The following is a 25,021-nucleotide window of genomic DNA, read 5'->3' on the forward strand; positions in this document are numbered from 1 at the left end:
ATGATGAATTACGGCGTAGTGGGCGCTTCACAACTGCACTTGCTGTAGGCACGCGCTCTAGGAGAGCTTGAAAAGGCTAATGCCACGCGCACAGACGTTCTTTTCCTCGCGGCACGGTTGAGGTGTTCACTTGAAGCCTCGCTACTTGGGCTGTTTGGCAGACGAACGTCTACCAACTAGCCCAACTCACCATCTTGCTGAACAGAGAGACACGACACCTGGGCTAGTGAAAAAGGACAACCGGTTCATGCGAATCTGCCCAGAATAATAATGTTACGTATATGAATATACATACGCTTGTATACAAAAATGTTATAAGCATGATCATAAAATACGCGTGCATATTAACGTTTCAGTGATGCGGAAACACTCCTGTCGGGCAGGATTGGGCCGAGATACTCAGAATGGAATTCCGGATTACAGATATACAGGGGAGAGCTATGGACAAGTTGCTGGCCGCCCGAAAAAAATATTATGGGTGCTGCACCGGCCTGGAGACACGGCGGCTTTCGTCTCCAGAGGCCGAAAATACTGCCTCCGCGATTCTGTCGTTAGTGACGTCGGGTGCTGTGCCACCTGGGCCATTCTGTGCGTGCCCCTTCGCCGCCCTCCCTGTGTTGCCGAGCGACGCCTTTGCCTGGCTTAACACAAAAGAGTATTCCTTTAACTTTTGGAAATACGTCAAATCATTTCCGACAAAATAACTAGCGAGATTCCCGTGTCCTGCACATTATCGCGATATAATCGATACGTCGTACAAGTATTTCACTACTGAGATCCAAATACATCATCAACCGTATCTCGATGCAGAAATACAGATGCTAAAAAGATAATATCGCAACGTACCACCATACTGCACAGCTTTGGCATCGGGCACTGTCTTGATAGTTTGCATTAGCGCTGAATTTCGTTAGCTACTGAAATTGAATTATTTTAATGAGATGGCTCATTCAACTTCAGTACGTGCAACCAACAGGGCTCGACATGTATTAGAACACAGGCTCACCTGAGCGTCGTCCTTGTGCCCTCCGCTGGCTGCGTAGGTTGAGCCTCTGCGTGACGTCAGTGCGAGCGCCGTTCTCGCTCTTGGAGAACGGGCGCACCACGTGCGACTCCTTGCACTCAACGCTGTCGACGAGGCCGTTCTGGAAGACCTGCTTGCACTCCTGGCGGCCCTTGACCACAGGCGCAGATCTCAGGTTCTGCGGTAAAACGCAGCAGGCAAGTCGGCTACCGGTTCTGCAACAGCGATATGCTACGCCCGTGTTGCCGTATTCACAAAAACATCTCAGGCTGAAAATTTTTGCCAAGGAGATACTTCAGCCAATCATAATGTGGGACGTATCATTAGCGAACCTGTCTAACCAATGGGAAGACGCACTTACGAAAGAGGTTTTGTGAATTCGGACCCTGATCTACAAAAGGCATCGATATACCGTCAAGCAAAGTATAAGCACTGCGCTATGACTGAGTATAAATAACACATGAGTCTGCCATAAAGTAGCCTCTAGACTGTGTTATGTGTGGGCCTCACGTTGGTATTTCTAACCAACAAAGAGAAGCGATAAGCTGGTTATACTTGAGATGAGCCCAATCGAGGAACTACCTTAGTTTGAGGGTAGCTTACAAGGCCAGCTAGGTTACTTTCTAATATCAATACTGATCAGATGTCTTGAGGAGAATTTGTTCGTGGCCTAGTTGGCGTATGTTTGAAAGCATATTTGCCGCCGCAAGGACGCAGACAGAAGAAGACGAGGACGACGACACGGGCGGCACTTCTAATTGAATTTATTTCTGTCAGTATATAGGGAATATATATACCGAACAAGACGTATGCGCCTACAACAACAACGCACCTAACGGGGCAACCAACGCTCAAGGAATCTAATCTGTAATGATGGTTCGCTAATACACGCATCATCCAACTTCTGAACATAAAAGGCTTCAAATGATTCACGAGCCCTTTGTTGATTACTTCTACCCAGAATCTTAACATTATGAAATCGTGATTTGCTCTTGTAGACTTTGCAGTGCGCAAGTTCATTATCTTTGTTTATATTTTGCTCATGTTCCCTAGTTTAGATATTAGCACAGCGTCCAGTCTGTCCGACAGAAGACTTGCCGCCCGTCAGGGGGATCTCGTACACCACTGGTGTGTGACATCCGGTATACAGGGCACCGTTTTCCTCGACAAAGCCTTGCGGTCTCGCACCGTCCCACCGCTTACCCAGCAGGCGAGTGGTACACCATACGTGCCTGCCGCAACCTTCTTGAGGCTGTGGGTAACCTTATGAATATATGGCACCCCTAGAGGTCTTACGGTCTTGGTTTGCGTGCCAACAGTCACTGCCGCAGTGACTGTTGGCACGCAAGCCAAGACCGTAAGATCTCTAGGGGTGCCATATATTCATAAAGCAAGTTGCTTCCCTCTTGCCTTTTATCTTCATTTGTCGACTGAAACGTCCACTCAGAAAGTACTTTCGAATGAAAAAATAAATGAGTCAATTCTTTGCCTGCTTCAGTCAAATTGAGCAAGACGAACTGTTAACCAATCGGCATTCACAGCGGACTCCTCGTGACCAAAGCAACACACGTAGCCGCTGCCAACACGTTTCACGTTCGAACTGCATCGTTGCTATCGTGTCTCCATTCCAAGGGAGGGAATTTAATATAGAAGGCGGCGGAGATAGGTCCATTCAAAAAGCGGTTGTAGCAGCACTAACCCGTGGCACAATTCTATCAAAGAACGTAGGAGTTGCCAAGTTTGCACCCGTGAAAAAAATTTACGTGTTATTATGATTGAAATAATAACAGTGTCCGACAGCAAAATGAAAGAAAAAAAACACGTCCAGAATCGCGGCGTGGCGTTCTTATCTTGAAGTTTCGTACGCCGGACCGTGTGAGTGTGACACGAGAAATACTTTGCCCAGGCTAGTAATACTATGATCGAGTACAGTGTAGTAATACTGCCGCGAGCGTTTTGATAAGAATGGCTGAGCTCTATCACATTAATAACCTTCTTGTCAACGCAGTCCAATCACCGCAGCGTCACAGTTAGCAAGGGTGACCACAATGCGCGCGTATGCTTGCTTTCAAGAAGGCGACCGCAAGTGAAAACTACAGATGCACACGAAGTAGTAAAATAAAGCAGATCAGAAGCATCAATCACATTGTCTGAACATACGTGTTATATTGTGAGTGGCCGATTAGCTGCGTTAGTTATATCCTGCCGTATACCTTCTTACGAGTAGATATAGGGACGACGTTTATATAGTTCGCGTTTCTCGCTTGATGTGGTTAATGTTGCACCTTAATTTAGCGAAGATAAGCTTTGTTCATACGCAATATTGATCGAGCTAAGGTTACAGTGGCAACTACTAATGAGTTGACGTGCCAAGACTGGTTCCTGCCTCCGAGTTTTCGTGAGAAGTCCTTACGTGTTCCAATGACGATGCCTGCAGCGCAGTGATGGCGCTCTCGCGGTCTTTGCACTGAGACAAGTCCTTGATACGGCGAACGCTCATCGAGGACCAGCCTTTGGGTAGCGTCTCGTAGATCGTGGGACACCTGCCAGCGATGTCCAGCTAGATGAAAGAAGGGTTTTATTAGGACAATGAGAGCGAGAAATATGGCACGAAGTTAATATAGAAATGAAGTGGCAACCCTCTCACATACCCGTTTGCACAGCGATTCGAGAACAGGTGTCATAGAGAGCCTTTACACGTCAAGGAACAATAACAGAGGCAATAGGCTACTTGAGCTAGATCATATTAATGATAAGCAATGGCCGAGCAATAAATGTAAACGGAACTGTTGCACCTGCAAGGAGACTTCGATCTTACCATGTCAAGTGATGGCACATTGGCTACAGCGACATTGCGAATAACTTCAAGCCTCCACTGATATTTGTATTTCTGCATTGTCCTATAATAGCCCATAAGATTGTTTGACAGAAAATAAACTTTTCTGTGGGTATGCGCATGCGCTCTATGAACGCCAGTTTTGTTCTCTCCCCAGCGCAGTGTCTTCAACTGGGCCTACACTGGTTAACTGCTGAGCCGTTGCAGCTTCACACACAAGCACGCACCTCGGTCACGTCTTCGCTGACTTCCAGCTCCTTCATGCTGTTCTGGAGCAGTGACAGGATGGCCTTCTTGATGTTCAGAGCCCGCGGTGTCTCGCCCTGCGCGGGACAGAGGTTGTCCACGCGCCCGTCCTGGTACGAGAAGCGCAGTGGGTAGCGCTCCAGGACATCCCTCAGTTCTGCCAAGTTCGGCGACGGTCTCCGCTGTCCAGGCCGCGCGGGGTCTTCTTCCTCCAGGGTGGTGCCCCGCACCTGCGTACCGTGAAAGAGTCTTGAAAGATTAATACGAGAAACGCATATCCACTGTTCGCGCTGGAACATCGATAACAAGCCAACCACGAACGCAGCTAATCTAAATGCGATACTGTTGACGGCAATACTGGGTTGCTGGTATTGCCCTTTTGGTAATGAGATGCGATATCGTCGTTGCTTGCAGCTGCTTAGCTCCAGCTAATTGACACAACAGTGAATGCGTGCGGACTAGCGTAACTGCTGAAATTGGCATTGATTTGCACTCGGAAGTATTATTTACGCTTGTCTTGCGATGCTTTCTGAAATACGCCCTGGAGTGAGTAGAATTTTCTCTTACGAAGAATTCTATTGAGAGGTCTTCCTTTATGCATACAAGACGAGATCGAAGCATAAATGAGAAAGCTTTTCCGCAGCTTTCGTAATAACCTTATATTGACATCTCTGGCTCCTCTTAGAAAAAATAGGCCCAATTCTGCTTCTACTGGCAAATGTGTGTGATAATGTTGCTCACCTGTAGCAAGAAGTCGCACGATCCAAGTGGTTCGATTTCGACCTGGCCATTTATGTGAACGGCCACCTTCTGAGAAGTGGTGCCTTGCACTGCTGTCTCGGTCGTAGACGCATAGTCGTAAACGTAGGTCGTGCCCGGTTGGTAGGAAAATTTGCGGCCGTCTGCGGTGTTGAGGAAATGCCAGCAGCGTTACGATAGTCGTATATATGCACTGCATTATAACACTGCGCATGTCGTCTCTCTTTTCTTTCATAAACAGACTCTTTGAGAGCGCGGATCTTAAGCGCTCGTTCGTGCGTTTCGCGTTCAGGCGAAATATCACAATGGAGGACGAACGAGAGGGAGAGAGAAGCGGAAGCATCGGGAAGCACATCAGCGGAAGCACATCACTGCATGAGCGCCAAAGCAGTGCGCTCGCCGATGACTTCACCGGTAATGTGTTCGCTCAGCGTGCCCACTGACACCGTTCGCTGGAAACAGAGCGCTACACGAGCGAAGGTATTTCTGCGGTGAGCTCTCTGAGATGAATCGATGCACTCTGCCGCACAACACATTGTCCGCCATCACAGCGTTCTCCGCTTCTCAGCCTGTTATTTCTGAATAATGAGCGGTGCAAACGCTACAAGTCTGCCCCCGCCGCGAAATGATGTGCGCGAAGCGGAATGTCATGGCCGAGACAGACATGTGTGCCCGCGTGTTTCTCTCAAATTGTTTGCCTCGTATACAGGCAATTAAACATTCAAATTACGCATTATGCAGTATCGTTATCATAGCCAAATTTCTTTAGTGGTAAGACTAATTTTGTTTGCACTATCACAGACAAGGGTTCAAAAACAAGGAATATGAGAGTCCTTATTGTGGTAATCTTCAAATTATCAAAATCTGCAACAAAACCCGGAGACATTGTTGCACTCATTTCATATCATGTCATGGACTTAGTTTTGTTAGTAAATAGAGATAATGCTTTCGAATACGCTAAATATTGTAGCACAGTGCTTCAGAGAATTCGTATTAATGACCTTCGCGCACAAACGTTGTGAAGCCAAGCACATAATTCTTACCAGTGCAATGCCTTGAGCAGGTTTTGCTGCGCTCTACAGGACCTGAAAATAAAATGAAACCACGGGTTTACTCAAGATGCATTCATATACAGCACAGCGTACAGAACATCACATTTGTAAGGAAAATGAGGTCCCACTGAAAGTGGTGTGCCTAAAACTGCTATATGCAAAAAAAAAAAAAGTTTTTCCACTAGAAAAAACAATATCGCATTTGTCGGTTTGCGCATTCAGTGCAACGAGTACACAGGACCCACCTATTTCGTATGCAGATATGACGCAATACAGATGGAAATAACGTGTATTGCTAAGCGAACTTGGCACGTCGTTTAGACTCATAAGGAGCCTAGCAAGAGTTCTGTAAGACCTATTAAAGCTCACTGAGCATCGAGGGGTGTACATTCGTATTAGTAAAAGTTGTCTTTCAACGTAAGAGCTACAAAGACGAAATACAAGCAATATTCCTTGTAGCCCCCCCCCCCCCCCCCCCCCTCACACACACACACTCACACACCAGCCCTGTCATCCACACTGCTGTTTTTACAGGCTCTCGTGCACGCATGCGCATTTAACACGATGCCTAGTCTTTTCCGAACCCACAGTACCTTTGAAAACCAATGTTCTGGTTAGTTGGCGTACGGGGTTTCACGTCCCAAAGGGACTCGGGCTATGAGAAACGCCGTAGTGGAAGGCTCCGGATAATTTTGACAACCAGGGTTTAATTAACGTGTCTTTACGTGGCACATTACACGGGCGTCGAACATCTAGCCTTCATCAAAGTGCAACCGCCAATGCCAGAATCACAGCTGCGTCTTTCAGGTAAGAGCCGAGCATCGTAACCACTGGGTTAGAGCCTCGGGTATAGCAGCGTCCGGCCTGTCTCTCATGCTCAAAGGAGCACTGCCACGATTTTGAGACATCTCAAAAGGAACATGCATCATTTCCTTGATATGCACTCTTAACACACTACACACACCGCTACCAACCACACGTATCAAAATATATCACTCTGAGTTTAATGTTTTCGTCGCCCAAGCCAAGCCCTTGGCAATGGACATATCACGACGAGTCAGCACAGTTCAGTGGGTTTGCGAACTCTGCGCTCTGTATGCAGCCTAAATCGCAGAAATCGCTGTCGGCGTCGCTGTATGACAATTTACTCGTCGTTGTTTACGTGCACCACGTGCGACAGAAGGCATATATGACAGAACTGCTGCTAGTACTACGCGAGTCGCTGACTCAGCGTGACGTCATACTGTGTTTACACGTCACTGCGAAACCGCCCCCTCGATATTGAAACCGAAGGTGTCTTTTTCTTTACCATAGCGGTATTAAAAGTATACTCAATGCGCTCCAAGGCACCACGATACATTTTTCGGGATCCTCGACACCAGTGCCTTTACTTAGAGCAACAATTCGAAAATATTTAAAATTTGTGTCAGTACTGCTTTAAGGGGTCCCTGCACCTCAGATTACAAATGTTGTTTTTATTGGCCGTTTGCGTGCTATGGGTGACTGCTGTGGCACCAGTGAAAGTGGCGAGAGCGAGGGCTTATTAATTTGCCCAATATGTGGGTTTCCGCGCAGACTGCAGCGCGGTACACCAAAATTTCTCCTGCTGGTATTGAGGCATATGCTGGGCGTTTTGATTGGTTGGAAATAAAGAATATATTGGGCTCACTTGCGAGGCACTCAGTGGGAGGAACCTAAAATTTGTCATGTGTTTAATACTTTTAGAGCTGCGAAAACGACTTCAATTTATCGATCACAATTTCAATTTTTGCGCTACTGACACAGGTGGCGCTCTCGAACGGTCTACGCAAAGCGGAGCCCTCATCACTGCACCGTAGTTTGCATTTCTTCATCAGGGCAAAACCATTCAGTCATCTATGGCAAACCATCGAGTTTCCTTGTATCGTCAACTGCTGGTGTCGTTATAGTTTTCACCTGCCAGCGTTATTTTGTTAAGTCGACATGAGCGTGTGCACGTCCCTCATTGTTCGATATAGGTGCGCGGTAACCGGCATGCGCAAACAGTAGCGAAAACGAGGGACTTCTGCCAGTGCGGATGATCGACTTAAAATTTGCCTCGTCGCCATCTACGAGATCTTCCTCAGACGGCGCTCTTTCTGCATGACAGTCGTCGGTGTGGCGTCGGTCTCGGTGGCGATTCTGGAACTTCTGGCGGCGTATCCCCGTGCCGAACGACGCATAGCGCGTTGCGTTTTCGTAGGCGCTCGCGTTCAAGGTCGGTCCGGTCGGAGTATGACCGGTTCTGAACTCTCATTTGTCAACATAGAGTCGTCCGCCTACTTGTGCGGCACCGAAGCCGCGAAAAAGTTAGGCGGCCGCTGGCGGAAGGAAGGCCACAATGTGATGCAAGGTTCCGGTACGGCAAAATGCAAGCCGCACTTTGATGGGAACCAGGTTTACACGAAGGGTCATGCGCTCTCTTTTGTTTTTTTTTCTGTCGTCTGCTTTTATTTAAATTTGTAAGTTCAGTAACTTTTGTTTGCGTACGTCTATCTCCAAACTTCTTTTTGCATTCATCTTAGCACGATAAGATTAACGCGTTGCAATGTAAGAATCAGCGGGTAAAATTTGTGTGCGGGTCCCTTTAAGGGTAAAGCGCGAAGAAGAGGCCAACGCGAGCGAGAGTGTACAAACGACCGGAGCCCGTGTTTTGACGACTCTCGCATCATTGGTTACCGACGAGCCGAAAGCCCCATCCTGCTACGTGTCCTGTCGTTCGTTCTCCGCTGTAACACAACACCTTCGTTTACGAACTGGAAAATGTATCTTTCAAAGTTCATCCGAACCTTAAAGCTTGCAGCTTGACCGAGTGGACAAGACGCCCTCAAGATTTCGCCCCAGCACAGCGCTAACTGGCGTCATCGATAAGCGACTGTTTACCACGTACTTTCGCCCGTGGGCATCTTTTGTTGTTTGCTGTTGACTGCCGTCCTGGGTGACCTTTAGCACCAGAGATTATCGTTGCTTCGGGGTCGCCCGGTCCTTCTCGTCAGTGAACACTTTCCGCCGACAATCGGCCACGTGCTGATACTTTTGGAGTGTTTGCTGGCGCGTGCACAGTCTGAGCGCCGTCCAGCTTGGAGACAACGCTCTCGTCTTAGTAGGGGCGATTCTACTCCGCAGTAATAGCGTTTATCGGTAGATCATAAACATCGCTATATCCGTCACATTCTGTGAAATTAGCGCAACTCAAACCTAGTAACAAAAAAAGAGGTAGGGGCAGAAGGGAGGAAAAGACGACAGCATGAGCGCTAACTTCCGACTGTTTTTATTTTTACCGTATTCCGATGACATTCAGCGAACCATGTGACACACGTGACTGTCAAACAAGGGGGAAAAACAAAAAAAAAAGATAACACCCAGACCGTGATAAGACACTAACTCGCCCAAACTGTTACTCTTGCTATATCCGACGCACGTCTGATACAGGGAGATATCCCTCTGGTCATTTTATCCTACATGTCCCACTTGATATGCCACTTCTCCTCTTTGAACAGAAATGCCCGTAATATTTTGAAAAAAAAAATACTCATAAGCCCGGCTTCTTACGTTTGAACCAGATTTTATAACACCAACGGAAACTTGGATAACGGCAGATATTAAAGATCATTAGATAGCCGCTCTCAAGTATATGTTGTCAACCGGAAAGACCGGTCGGCACGAGGCGGAGGTGCGGCCATTCTAGTTTAAAAAGGTATTCCGTTTTTAGTGTTACATGATGTTGCGGGCGTTGAGGCTATCTTTTGTTGGCTGAGTTATGAATCGCGCGCTGTAGTCGTAGGCTGCGTATCTCGCTGCCCCTCGTCCGACCTCGACACCACGCACAGGTTGCATGAGTACACGGAGCAACATGCATCGTCATCCAGGTTAATAATCGCAGGAGATTTAACGCTCCCGAAGTGAACTGGCAGACAACGCAGCGTCGTTCACCCTGTGCGGATGTGTTACTTGACTTTATGTTATCGCTCAACCTTACACAAGTAGTAACTGAACCTTCACGTGTACCCAGCTGTTCCATATTGGATTTAACATTCCTGAACCTTCACTTCATAAGCGAAGAGACCACGTTATGTTTACTAGATGGTATTTCTAATCACAATATCGCATTTCACACCCTTCATGACACTGTTGCTCGTCAGTAAATAGTCGCTTACCCTGACTACTTTAAAGCTAACGACACTAGTATGCTTGACTACCTAATTGATCAGCATGAATAGTCTGTGGAAACATTCTCATAACAGCAGCACGGACATCAATGCATTGTGGCTCGCGTTAAGAGCAATTATATCTCAGTGTATAAATAATTACGCACCATTTAGAAAGAAGAAACTTGGTAAGCGTAATTAATAGATAACGCATGAAGTTATACACGACAAACGTCTAGGGGATTAGAAAACTGCTGAAAAACTAACGCATTAAATTTCACGCATCACAATCTCAGCGCTGTAATACAATGCATGAAATCAAAAATTAAGAAAGCTAAACAGTTTTACTTTACTATTGCATCGAAAAACGTTTTGAAATCAGCCACAACGAAGTTCCGGAAGACTGGAACTACATCAGTCCAAAAAATCGCAACGACGATGGAAGCATAAACGAATGTAACTGAAGCACTGTTAACTTGCTTAACGACTACTTATGATCAGTCTTCACGCACGGAGGATGGCGTCACAATGTCACAAACAGGCCCCTCTAAGCCGCTTTCAATAACGAAAGCAGGCGTACCTCCTGCTGAATTTATACTCAAAGAAACCATCGAGACTTGATGGTATATCAAATGCATTCCTTCGCAGATAAGCTGGGTGGATGATGAAGTACTTGTTAATAATATTCATTAAATCACGGTCCTCAGGAAGTCGCCCTAAAGACTGGAAAACAGCTAAACTAACATCAATTCATAAACCAGGAATTAAAACCGACCCCTCTTACTATGGACCAATCTCACTAACATGCACAGTCTCTAAACTTTTGGAGCAGGTTATATTAAAACACATAACCAAACATCTTGGAAAGGAAGAAGTACTATCTATCTATCTATCTATCTATCTATCTATCTATCTATCTATCTATCTATCTATCTATCTATCTATCTATCTATCTATCTATCTATCTATCTATCTATCTATCTATCTATCTATCTATCTATCTATCTATCTATCTATCTATCTATCTATCTATCTATCTATCTATCTATCTATCTATCTATCTATCTATCTATCTATCTATCTATGTCTGTACGCTCTCGTGGTCGTCTCCTTAACTTGGTATACACCAAATTTGCCACAGGAGGACAAGAGTGCATGATGGACACGATTCACGGGTCATGACACGGATAACGCGACTGCCTGTCATGAAACCATTTCTACTAGTCACATGTGGCACATACCCGCATAACACTGTCCTTGGTATACGGTTATGTGCCACAGTGGTTCACAGTCTATATCAAGCCAGGGACATCAAGAACAGACTGAAAATCTTTACGTGAAAGGTTAGGGAGCTCGTGTCGCCGAACATATGGTGCCAGCGTTGTCAATTAACAGAAAGTCTTGATGCAAGCGAAGAATAAAGATCACGGCTCGAGCCGGAATCGAACCTAGGCATTCTGCATGACAGTCAACTATACTTTCACAGAGCCACGTTCAAACTGCTTAGGATAGAGACCCCATACATATCGGGACAGTGCCAGTTGTGCTTTCAGTGCTGGCTATCCGCTTTTATAACAGTGTAATAAGCACTGACCGCACAAGCCGTAATCAAGTGTTGCTCAAATGCTCCGACGACCTCTACGTATGATACGTACATCATGCGTAGCACATCACCGTAGTGTGCACTTCGTTGCGATGAAATTGCCATCTCTGTTTCAACGTCAGTGTCGGCATTACGTCGGACCATGAGCTACCGTTTACGCGCCAATGCAGTCGACATGCCTTGCAAGCCCACGATATTCGTACAACTATTAAATTTACACTAAGACGTCGATCCACCTCGTAACGCTTCGCTCGAAGCCAAAAATTGGGCATACGATGCTGCTTCGCTGACTGCTTCACATTCCCACAATGCGTTTTTTTTTAACAGGCGCCTAAGACTACCACCCCGAAGCACAAAGATATTAGCGTAGGAAACTTTTGTCATATCTACTTTGGAATACGTTAACGTTGTTTTGTCTTATCGTCTAAAAAGCACCCTACATAATATGTCTTGATACCGTAATGCCTGCATAACTGCAGATGTTTCGACTGAATCACATGCTTTCCCGGAATCTATGAAAGATATACGTAAGAGATACCTATTGCTGGCACAACATGATAGATATCTCGTAAGTTCGGATAGAGCGCGTGGGTGATCATGCCAGGAGTTACTTCTCACGTTTCAAATAATGCTGCATACGTGCTGGAGGCCTTGACGTTATGCCTGAGTTTCCTCACTCTGACGAATGAGATAGCGGACGAAGGAACTTTCAGTTTCTGGGCTTGCGGCTAATTTCCTCTAGTTCACGCACGTGTTGGAAGTGTAAGCCTCGCGCTAGTAAACCGTTTCTTCGAACCACTCGAAGCGTGCAGAGAGGGGTATGGCAAATAGGTGCCTCAGGAATGCCGTCACTTGGTAGAAATCTTTCAGGCTTTGGTTTACCGGCTTCAACAGGCAGGATACCCAGACCGTACCGGTGGCAGGCTCTTTACCGCGAGCCGCCATGGGGCTTGAGCCGCACAGAGTGCCCATAGAGATAGAGTGCCAGGTGTCGCAGCACAGCTCTGATACCGTACTTCCGTGATGTTTCCCATCGTCTGGAGAAGACATGTTGACGGGTTGGTGTGAAAGTGGTTTTCACTGCGCCCCATAAGTTTTCATCCCTATGCAAGGTAAGTGTGAAAAGCAGGACAAGATAAAGTATATGCACTCTTGGTGTTACTCTCCAGGTACTCACCAGTTAAAGGGTTTTACGAGGTAATCATTATTTTGAGAAAAGGACGTCGTCATAGCGGTTCTAGAGAGCTCACATGGACATTTTTATTAAAGATTAGGCGTCCTTACATTAGTTTGTGTTACGTGGCTAGTATCAAGAAGTTATCTCACTTTTATTTTGTAATCGAGGACCTTAAAAGAAGAGCCACCAACTTAACGAAAGGAAAGGAGTCTCTGTTAAAGGAGCTCGTTTCTCCGTTAAACACATCCTGATGCAGCCAACAGACAATGATCATCTCAGCGCCCACATGACAGTGACAACAATGCTTATTTTCACGTAACTGCATTGCAATGATAAGGAGAGGGACGCGGGAAGAGCTGTCTTGTGGACAACCTGACCAAGCCTCATGTCTCCGCATCGAGAAGTGTCGTCTTTCAACTTGGTTGCGCAGTAAGCACATTGGACACCAGCGAGCAGTTCTGTTATCGCTGCTCGGCGCACCGAGACTTTCACGCGGCCGCCTCGATTACAACAGCAAGCTTTCGTGCTTGTAGAATAGATTTGGAATCTTATGCAATCAAGTGTCGTTTGCGAGTCAAACGAAGACCATGCATGTACGGATTCTGTGCTCAAGAGCAAGAAGCGCTGTCGCACGCGCAAGAGCGATAGATAAGAGCCTTGCGCAAGCGCAGCACCGATACGCGAAACGCTGGCGCGGATGTGGTTGCACGGGCGGCCGTGCGAGTAGGTGATCAGATGGGGAGATTAGGTGACGCACGCTTTTCGCTGCCACTACTCCACGTGACTTGAGGACCTATCCACGTGACCACAAGCTGAGCCAATGAAAAGCGTGCAGCGGCACTCGCGCTTTGTTTGTTTCTAGAGCTCATCACAATCTCAAGTAGAAGCTGTTGAGGACAGCCCAGCGATGGGCTGTCCACACCGGACTCCAGGGGCGGCGCCAGACTTTGTTTACTGGGGAGGGGGGGGGGGCACAAATGAGTTCCTTCAGAGGGGCAAGGAGGCTGGAAACTTAGGCGCTGTGTTTTGAAAATGTTTGCTCTTGGGGGCAAAGGGAGGGCAGGCGGAAGTTATATTGGGGAGGGGGGATGCTGCCCCCCCCCCGCGCCCCCCTCAGGCATTGACACTGCGCCGACTCATGCAGACATGTGACGTCCATGTAAACCACCTTTAAAACAAAGCACGTGAATGATGTCTCGTTCCTCCTGGCGTTTACGTTTGCTTTCAGGCATCACTCCGAGGAATTGAAGTCTTCGAGTCGTCTTACGACAGTTCATCTGTCTGAGCTTATACGGGATGCTCCATGGCAATGAGCGCCGCCACCGGAGGCCCAATCACAACGCACAAAGAAGGTGCCACATTCGTTTGAATCTTCGCACGCGTAATGGAAAATTTGCACCGACCTGCATCTATTTTATACTTTTCAGCATTCTCGTTGAGCGTTTCCTGTTCTTGCTAGAATGAGAAATTTTTGAAACGCCTTGGAGAGCCTTAGTGGAATTTTCCTAATAGGAGTGGTTAATCGGCAGCAGCCGAGGTGCTACGCAAATCTGAAGGACAGATAAGATCAAAACTTGTGGCTGCTTTCCGCTTCTCTGCGTCAGCGAAATGTGAGTGCGGCCGAGTGAAAATGAGACGATGGCTTCAAAGTCAGGCTCAAAGGCTTCGCGACTGTTTTGAAACACGATGCCGTCACAAACAGCTGCTGATAACAAGGCTGCGCAGCAGCTCCAGGGAGAAAGCGCCTGGGAAGGTCAACGCCCGGAGGACGGTGACCAATGGCTGGGCGTCACTGAGTAACTTTCTCCGTCCTACTGATTGCATGCGACACCGTGAACGGCTTTTAGGTGTGCTATAATTGCCACACTGTAATGGGTAATCCCAGCGAGACGGATCATCGGAGAAACAAATCGGAATTTACCAGCGGGTGTCCAATATAAGAGTTCATTCTCACTGGCGATTCGCGGAGGTCGCGTGCGAACGCTTGCCACTGGCGGCCGACAAACGACTCGCAGCAGCTGATGCTTACACCGGCTGTCGCCACGATAGGTGACTCGCTATTGGTGCCTTCCACGACGGCTCGCTTCGCCAACTAAAATGAGCATAATTCATATGGTGTAGCGCACCACGACAGGGACAGAGAAGGACGCACAGACACATCGCGTCCTGAGTAACTAATAAGTGTGTGTGCGTCCTTCTTCTTCTCTGTCCCTGTCGTGGTGGGCTACGCCATTTGAATTATGATTCCCAGCCAGCTAGCCCGGCAGCGTGCCTTAGTAAAATAAGCAGACGTACTCTCCCTTTACAGGCAATTAATAAACAAGCCTTGCGTCTACCTTACCTTACCGTGTTGGGCGACAGAAGAATACAGCAGCGAATGACTGACTCCTTTCGACCATTTGCGATCAGCTTCCACTTCGTGTCATCGGTGTGTGTGAGCAAACAAATTAACTAAATTCGTTGTTAAATTATCGCTTCTAATCAGTAACGGACAAATGGAACATGTAGGCTAATAGGTCAAGTCACGCCGATAAAGTTTCTCTGCTACCGGCAAATAGCCTTAGCAATTTCGAGTTACGAAAATGGCATCACTAAGCAACCATACAATCGCCTAATGGTTACATAAAAGTCAGCCTGATGTCTCCTGACATCGCATTCAACGGAATATGCCCTTTAATCCAGCAGATCCCTCGCACAGTGGGAATCGATGTAATACGAAGCAGCCATACAGTGAGGGGCTACATACACCGCATTGTTTGGCATTGAGGCAAATCAAGACATCCATGTCATGACATATCGGTCCCTGTCACATGTTTGCCATGCATGCATGCATGTACAATCTACTATATACCATGCTGATGTAACGTATATTCTGGTATATAGAAAAAATGACCTGTCATTTATGTTCGAGACGCACTCGTGTCACACCATACCAGTTTTGGTATATATGCAGTGAATGAAACGCCCGCAAGCGCGCCAGGACTTTTATAAAAATCATGCCGTACATGATATGCATATCATGATTTTCATGTTACCACCTGTCATTTATGTTCGTCACGCATTCATGGCATGCCATCCCAATTTTGGTACATATCAATTTATTGAAGCGGCCGCGAGCGCCCCAACACTGTGCCATGTATATCATGCCGTACATAATATGCATTTTATGATTTTCACGTTACTACCTGTAATTTATGCTCGTTATACAGTCATATCACGCCATACCGATTTTCGTATAGGTCAAGCTAGGGAAACAGCCGTGACCGCACTATGAGCGGGGCATATAAATCATGCCGTACATGAGATGCAATTCATTATTTAATGTTGCCACCAGTCATTAATGTTCATCACACACTCCTGTCATGCCATGCCACTTTGGATATATAACAAACTAGCCAAACGAGTGCAAGCTCACCGTGAGCGTGGCACGTAAATCATGCCCAACATGAGATGCATTTCACAATTGTCAAGATACGACCTGCTATTTATATTCGTCATAGGCTCCTGTCACGCCTTGCCAATCTTGATATAAATCAAGTTAGCCAAACGGCCGCGAGCGCGACATATTCGTGGCGTGTAAATCATGGCGTGCAGGACATGCATTTCATGGTTTTCATGTAACGACCTGTCATTTATGTTCATCACTCAATGATGTCGCGCCGTACGAATTTTGGTATAAATCAAGCGAGCGAAACGGCCGCAAGCGCACCGTCAGCGTGGCATCCAAATCATGCCGTACGTGTCATGCATTTCATGAGTTTCATGTTACGAGCTGCTATTTCTGTTCTTCATACGTTCTCGTCACGCCATACCAATTTCGGTATATATCCACTTCATGAAACGGCCGCGAGCGCCCCAAGGCCGTGTCATATGAATCATGCCGTACATGACATGCATGTCATTATTTGCACATTACGACCTCTCATGTATGCTCGCCATACACTCACGTCGCACGACACCGATTTTCATACGTATCCTTTCAACGAAACTGCCGCGAGAGCACCAAGAGCGTGGCATGTAAATCATGCCGTTCATGGCATGCATGTTCGATTTTCATGTTGCAACCTGTCATTTATGTTCGTCATAAAATATTGTCACGAAGATGTCATAAAGACGCGTTACTCTTGTCGGCAACTCAGTGACGTGCTCATTGTTATTTCGGAAGCCTAACGAGTAGCGTACTTACGTTAACATTTTTCAGTAACGTAAGGTGTCACGTTTTTATTCCAACCATACCGGGAGTTCTACACAAAACTCCGTCTCATAGGCGCCACTTTCCCAAAGCGCGACCCGACGTTCTTTTGTCGCAGCGGCGGACTGCTGCCGGCCCGCCAGGCGTTGACAAGAGGAGTACGTCTAGCGTCTATTTAGCGTAGGTGCGGACGTATTCATTAAAAAGCGAGGCAAGGATTGGACATCTTGCAAATGCAACTGTTGTTTAGACTCTACAGCAAGTTGTAGTTATTAGGAAGTTGTCCTTATTTTCAAAATGATATTTGTTCTTTTCTATCCGCAACGGTTGGTATGCGTTTCTAGTTACTGAATTTCTGAGCGAACGAGGCTGACATTGAACACGCTCACATAAACACCCGTTTTTGTGCAATTATGCCGGTTCAACGGAAAGATACTTGTGCATGTGTGCAAATATTTTTTCCCGTAACTAAGCAGTTTGAGCATTTTTTATAGCTGCAAAATTTGAGCATGTCTTGTTAGTAGAAACACGCGGTCTAAATTTTTAGCCGCCATTGCACCGTTTAACGTGGATGCGCCCATTCCTGTGGCATATTGCCTTCCCCACGACTTAGGATCAGGACCATAATTAACCCTGTAGGGAAGGGCGACGTAACGGCGGCCAACTATGCCGTGCCGTCGTTGCTCCAGGTCGAGCGTTCTATAGACCCTGCGCGCCACGCTGCTTCTTCCCCTTCTTCTACGAGGCACGCTTAACGCGACGGTCGCGTCGTTACAACCTCTTTGCGGTTGCTAATGTAATTCACATAACACCCTGCTCCGCTGCAGCGAAAGATCCGTGGTTTACGCGTCGACGCTGGTCTTGCTGGGCACGCGGCATGGATCCAACTGGCGAGTTCGGCAAAGGTAAAAACATCTCGGTTCAGCTTCGTCGTCTTTGGTAGCAAGTTGAATTGCGCCATGCTCAGCTTTACTAGTGCTAAAGGCAGATATCGTGATGTGCGCCGTGAACGTGTGATGACCTTCTGGTTTCGCTGGAGTGCCTCTCACTGGACCAAAGCGTTCATTAGGGGGTTTTAGAATAGCGAACGCAAAGCTTCGCGTTAGCGTTTGTCGCCACTGTGCATGCGTCGTACGCTATCCTCTTGCGTGCCCCCGTTAAGTGATGGAAATAGTGGACGTATGCGACGACCGTTATGTTTGCATACACTGCACTAAATCTCCCTATTCTCTCAAGATTCACGCGTCGCAGTCGTCGCCTTTTGCGACGCAACAGTTAATGCTACCTTTATTAGTCCCCGGAGACACGGCGAAGCGACCACACGCCAAGACACAGTCCACAGTCCACCCGAGTCCCCACAACCGATGACGAAGAAGAACACGACATGATGATGAATATGTATGAAGAACGAAGAATAATTTCTTATCATGTAACCGTTTCAATTTACTAAGGAAAAACATTCTCAAAGCAGCGTTTAATCGAATTAGATTGGATTTCATTACATCTAATATTCTATCCTTGGGAGCCTCCTCATTAGGTCATTGTCATCGGGATGTCTGTTCCGCTGTACAAAAATTCTTAATTGAATCAGGGCGGTTTTAACTCCGAATTTTAAATTAGCATTATGCATTTTTTCTAACTACTCTATAATTCATTAGTCATAGATATCATATGTGGCCACTTCTACCTAAAATTAATCGTTTCTTGGCCAATCCCCAAGAGTGGGTGTGAGCCATGCATAAAGGAAATCATCATCATCATAAACGCCCATCAGGAAGCGGGATCGAATCCCGGCCTTGGCGGCGGCGTTTTCGATGGAGGCGAATATACTTGAGGCCGGTGTACTTAGAATTAGGTGCACGTTAAAGAAAAACAGAAGGTAAAAATTTCCGGAGCCCTCCACTACGGCGTCTCTCATAATCAAATCGTGGTTTGGGGACGTTACACCCCAACAGTTAGATTAATACATTAATAAATGCCCGCAGCACTTTAAACGAAGCTTCTATGAGTTATAGATTTGAATGATAACTCGCGAAAAATCCGGCGCCGGCGAGTGTACGGAAATGCGGGTGTAACACAAATAGGCCCTCGAATGTGCGCCGGTCACATGCGCTGTTTCCGCTGACTGACGCTCTCTCCACTGTGGGCTTACTCGGCGATCAGCCGTTTCTGATACGGAAGTGTGATCCTTTATCGGAGTCACTGTTCCTTTCACGCTGCCACATTTCCTTGTTGCTTTTCACTGTTGCATTTCATTGTTTCACACATGATCGTCGTTGCCTATCGCAACAGAACTATCGCGCTGCAAAGCACGTGGGTGAAGGTCCGATTCGCGGCATGAAGGGAGGAGAATGTTAAGAGTGAGCGTTGCGCAATGCGATAGAAAGAAAGAAAAATAGTAGGTCAGGCATGCACGCGCGAAGCTTCGCCTAACCCCCATTTTCCCCATAGAGGAAGGACTATTATTTTTATTTGGTTCCGTCGCAAACGAAGCAGTTGGCGGCATGTAAGCACTGCCTATACTTGTTGAAGCTGCACTCTGTAGGTTACGGGTCGCCACAATGGCGCCATGGGCTAGTCCAGCGCAATGGAAAAGCCACGTGTGGAGATGGTGCGGTCACTAAAGCAGAAATACTCCACGCGTTAGAGCCTCTTCTGCGCTGAGATTACTGAAGCGCTCATTGTCGGCCCTCGTGTCATGATATGCGGTACTTGGCTTCACAGCTCTTAGATGGCGCCACCACCCTAGCAAGAGCCATAGGCGTGCGCAGGGTTGTCCATTAGGTGGAGCCAGTTTCACCACAGCCGCCCCTCAGCCCCCTCCCCCCCTCCGCCTCTCTTTTTCCTGATAGCCGAGCTCCAAAGAAAACAGCTTCGTAATGAATGCAACACGACAAATGAAGCGAGGACGTGCTTCTCGAAGTGGACTGCCTTTGGTCTCCAGTTTTCCCGGGGGTAAATGTGGCAAGTAAAAAGTTCCTGGAATGCAACAGGCCGCCAAAATCGCCAAAAAACCTGCGTGGTCATTACCCTGTATTTTAAAGAATGGCGGGATAGGAAATGTAGTGGTTGACATGGCGCCGCCCTCAGATGACTAGGTAAAACGGTTGTCCCCACCCCACCCTTCCCTGCTCCTTTTCTGCGCTTGTGCTTGTGCAGCCATACAGAGGAAGTAGGCCCTAAGAAAGTTTCTATGGCCTGCCACTATGCGTTCATGGCGCAGCGGTTAGAGAGCTCGGCACCTGTCTTCGCGTATCGGAAACTTGTGGGTTAGATTTGTAGGTGGAGAGCAACGCCACAAATGTTCTGATTTTCTGTTCTGACCTGTTCGCATTCGATTTTACTGACGTCGTTTTCCTTGAAAGAACTGATGTCACTGAGGTTTTGGTAGACTCCGGCATCAAACACTGTCATGTAAAAAAGAATCTGATGCAACTGCCCGAAGAGGCTACGCACAGAGGGCGCTCGTCCTGTCTGGTCCTTCTTTTTTTTGTGTGTGTGTGTTTTGTTCTTTTGCGCTTCAGAGTACCGTCATCGAACCTTACAAACTTGCCCAAGTATCTGTTCTTCTAATACGTAGCAACTATTTACGCCGCTTGCTCACTAATTCCTTCGAGATTTTAAAAAGGGTGATCGCTAGCGAACACCCTTTCGCCTTTTACGAAACATCGCGATTCGACAACGCAATGCAGACCCTGCTGCAATGCAGAAAAGTTAGTACAGCGCTAAGTGCCGCTGTGACCCTGGATATCGTGGCAAATCTTTGTTTATTTGAACAGTGTTGCCAGCACACGAAGAATATTCTGCAGTTGCGAGTAGGTCGCACAACACCCGCAACACCGCTCAAACGTGCCCATGGTTGCTAATCGACTCGTCAGTGTCTCCTAGTTTGTGGTCCGTTGTTCATGAATAACCCAAATATGTGTCCTGTACAGTAGGTAATTTATTTATTAGACAATTATTCGTTCTAAACAGACGCCACTGAATGAGGGCGTAACGCGAACCCACGCAGTATTAGCCCTGGAAACGGCGACTTCGATTGAAATCGAGTGCATAGCGTTGTAAGACGTTGACCATGAACGGCGCCGAGGACCATTCACGTCAATTAACTTCATTTCTCGGTCTGTGGTCAACACGCATGAATAAAACTGCTTATGTAAAGTTAAGAACAAATTGTATTCATTATCGAGTATTTGAGATAGAGGCTTTAAGATGACGTGCGTTGAAACGGACTGGCCTTGGAACGTGACATGGTGCTCCAAAGGTCGACGTAAGCCCTTATCCTGCTACAAATAGGAAGCTCTTCACTCTGTTCTCCTGACCAATCGCCTCGTGAAGGCGTCGTCATGCATGATGCCGTTCAATGGTAAGCGTGTTACAGATCATTTTGTGCCATGTTAGAGAAACAAACAAAATAAGCGCCAATTTCTGGCGATGGCAAATGCGTGAACTTGGATGCCGTCTCCACTGTTTGCAATGACACTCGCATACTTCTACTAACTAGTGTCCAAAGTGCGCAGCCATTGAATGTGGCCTGCTCAGTGCTTGTATTTTACTTTTTATCGAGTATATTGAACAGCGTAATGGGTGTTTTCGACTTGCATTTTTTTGTCGTGCTTTGTTACTTCCTCTTCTTGTTCAACACATGCTATGACAACACATGCTACGCGTGCAACACATGACAACACATGCTATAACAACACATGCTATGAAACGTTCTTTGCTATGGTAATGCCGCAACACGTGCAGTACGCCCCTTACTCGAACGTCGTGATATGTGCACTGGGCTTAAGGTGACGCTAGATTAAAAGCGAATTCGTGCTCGCCATGGTCGTCCCACCAGTATACAGTATCCACAAGTACGGCTTACACGAGACGCCTGTAATGCATCGCTCATGGAAGTAGCCCAGAGGATGTAGTGAGAGTTGCTGTTCTGCAGGTTCAGTGTTTCCAATGAAGAAACGTCGTTGGCCACTGTTGTTAAATACTCAGCCAAACGAGTATATTTTCACAGAACCTATACAGAAGCTGTTTCTAAAGTACTTATTATCAGAATTCCTTTATATGACTCTCGCTTACGCAGGTCTGAGGAACAGCTCGTACTGAGGAAAACTGTCGGGTTATTCACCATAACACTGGATCAAGGCCGCAAACTGTAGCTGGAACTCTAGAAACGGCAGTGCATGACAGCTTTAATTAAGTAACGGATGTTCAGGTTTTGTGAAACCGCGATAATCTTGTTTAATTACAGCCATTGCAGCTCTCTTGTGCTGCTAACAATACTTAGACATTGCCATCCATGTAGCGTAGGGTGTTCTCTGAACAGCGAGTGAAATATGCCAAGTTTACGTCATGCTAACGGTTCGCCTTTGGACTGTATAGACTGAAGTGAAACGACGCCGTTTATTAAAACCGTGTTTTATAGCCAGATATCATATTATTTTTTAGTGTTGAGAACAATATATCTGTGTTTTAGTTTGTGTTTTCTTTTTATAAACAACACGCTGACGTTAATAGAACTTGCTAGAATAGTACTGAATAGTAAGCTCTCAGCTAAAGAAAATTTATACAAGGATAGGGGCATCATTAGCACACAAAATATTTCTAATAGAGCGATGAGCTACGCACAAGTGACTTTATGCCTAAGGCGAAATGTCAGGCATTTCTGGGTTATTTCAGGCGTACAGAGGGAACACCTGGCATATAAGTTTCACTTCCTCTGCGAGTACGTAATTACACCTCACTGTGGGGTGTTTGCTCTAGTTAGCTGGTCTAAATAATCTAGTGTCCGTGCTGAATATAGGAAGCAGGACAAAACTAAAAACCAAACCACGGATATGCTTTCAGAGTGTACCTGCGATAGATTAGTGAAAACGAGGCATTTAGTTTCACACGAACTTAACGTCTATCGCATCATCGACAAATGAGTGGTGAAGTCTTTTGGATCAACACAGTTTTTTTGGATTTCTGCACATATTGCCGAAAGTGCAGTATGTTCTGAGAATGGGCATGCTGCTATATTTCACGAAAACTAATTTCTTTCCAGCCTAATTCCTCACTATTTTCTGTGATGCAAATACCCATATGCAAGCTAATTAAAAAAGTCACTAAAAGTTAACAATTTCTTTTTTTAGTCAGACACGTTAGAAGGCGGGCAGAGTACATAACCAGACAGCATCGTCGATGCTAGTTTTCGGATCGGTCCTGTAAAAGAGGATCTTCAAGTTTAATGGAAAGCACCTGTTCTGCTAATGAGACGTTACACTCAGCTGCTGCTAATAATATCAACATTCTAGATTTGGCAGTCTTTAGATGCTTCCCACATGCTAGGGCGATGGCCTTCACCGAGGACATCCTACCTGCTAGCGCAGCGGCTGCGCAGAGCAGCACGATGACGGGCTTCATGGTGAATGTCGACGGTGTTGCCTCCAGCACTGGTGGTCACATCCGTCAGTTCCGAACACCACAAGAATGAGTCCCCCCTGATGACACCCAAAGCTGGCGGTGGTTCTCTTCTTGCTGAGCCAATGATGGTTACGCGAGGAGAATGAGAGATTGTTGGTGAGACGCGACGGTGGCGATGCCACAACAGTTCGCGTATGGTCTGCGCTGGCGCCAAAACGGGACCTTATATGCCGCCTTCGCCCTCTCTCCACCGAGGAGGCTGAGGGATCGAGGAGGGTCTTGGAGGTGATAGGAGGCTCACGCGGATGCGAGTTGAGCCGTGGAGGGTTCTAGAAGAGAATCGACAAGGCCGAAAGGATGGCTTTGATGGAAGAAATTTTAGATAAAGGCTTATGGACACTTGGGAAAGGAGGAATGTTTCATTCGGGCGAAGGAAGACGTGGAAGTGCGAGAGAGGGACCAGACAGTTGCTCGAAGCACACGGGCCTCCTAGGAAACAGTTAAATCGGTTTCATTGTGTGATACTTTTGCGATCTGTCGTTCGCCGTTCTCTCCTTCGAGACAGAAGAACGCCCAGAGGGTCCCTTGGATTTCTGTCACCGGGCGCTTGGCATAGGAGTCGCGTATCAGCCGATCTTTGTGGAGTGGCGGCTGCTCGAGTGTTTTGCGGCTTATCGTGCGCGCGTCGCCGCAGCTTCGGCCGCTAGCATGCACGGGCAGCGCCTGAGTCCGCCACTGTGCTTCTTCGCTTGGTCGATGGCGAAGCTCTCCATTTGCAAGACCTTCTTCGCTGCGCTTTCGTAATTGCCGGGGTCCTTCCCTTGGTTATGTTGGTTTGGGCATGGTTGTCTTGCATTGCCGTTGCACACGCTCCGCGAATCGGGCACGGTGGTTTGGCCTCCCTTTATCTTCTGACTATTGACAGCTGCGGGCAGCGCTCTTCGAAAGTCCTTGCAATGAACGCGTAGTTGACGAAGGAAGCGTTCTGTGAGAACAGTACATTGACGACCTTACTTCGCGAAATGCTACGTGCAGCGCAAAGCGCAACAGACACAGGCGGCAAAGAAAGAAATGAAACGCTAGACCTTTTTTTGCTGACCTCGCAGCCGCTTCGCGTATCGTCGTCGGTCTGCACCATGCGGCTCAGCAGAGATTCGGTCACTCAGCTTGCTCACGAGGAACAAAGAAATTTCAGGTGCCACCGTGCAGGCATTCACTAACCATACCCTACTTACAGCACAGTGCGGGCAAAAGTTGCGATTGAAAGGAATGTGCTTTTTTTATGGATCCTGTAGGTTCAGGCGTTGTAGTCGACGATACCATTTTGTAACGTTCTATCTGCTGCCTTAACGGGAACGTACTGTTCGCAAAACGAAAAGGAAAATACGTGTAGCAAATTGGAGGACTAATTGGCCTTGAATCAGAAAGAAAAGGTGGCACACACGGCACAGAGGACGAAAAACGCGAACACCACCCAGTGTGCATGTCGTCATTCTGCATGTGCTGATCACTGCTGTTTCCAAGGCGTAGTACTGCTCGTGATTACTTATTGCTTTGAGCT

The 25,021-nt window shown here is 47.0% G+C and overlaps 1 protein-coding gene across 1 annotated transcript in view; it reads right to left on the reverse strand.

Moving 5' to 3' along the window:
* The window catches only part of LOC119404030 (uncharacterized), a 71,301-nt gene extending 47,647 nt beyond the window's left edge, over nt 1-23,654 (reverse strand). The window contains exons 1-6 of the mRNA XM_037670655.2: nt 23,415-23,654; nt 5,909-5,950; nt 4,848-5,008; nt 4,088-4,336; nt 3,438-3,584; nt 1,007-1,202 (exon numbers count right to left, since the gene is read on the reverse strand). Coding sequence (XP_037526583.1) covers nt 1,007-1,202; nt 3,438-3,584; nt 4,088-4,336; nt 4,848-5,008; nt 5,909-5,950; nt 23,415-23,460 — 841 coding nt within the window. The 5' untranslated portion in view covers nt 23,461-23,654. The remainder of the gene's footprint in view (nt 1-1,006; nt 1,203-3,437; nt 3,585-4,087; nt 4,337-4,847; nt 5,009-5,908; nt 5,951-23,414) is intronic.
* Between the last annotated feature and the right edge of the window lie 1,367 nt (nt 23,655-25,021).

This window comes from Rhipicephalus sanguineus, chromosome 9 (assembly GCF_013339695.2).
Source record: "Rhipicephalus sanguineus isolate Rsan-2018 chromosome 9, BIME_Rsan_1.4, whole genome shotgun sequence".
NCBI classification, from domain to species: Eukaryota; Metazoa; Arthropoda; class Arachnida; order Ixodida; family Ixodidae; genus Rhipicephalus; species Rhipicephalus sanguineus.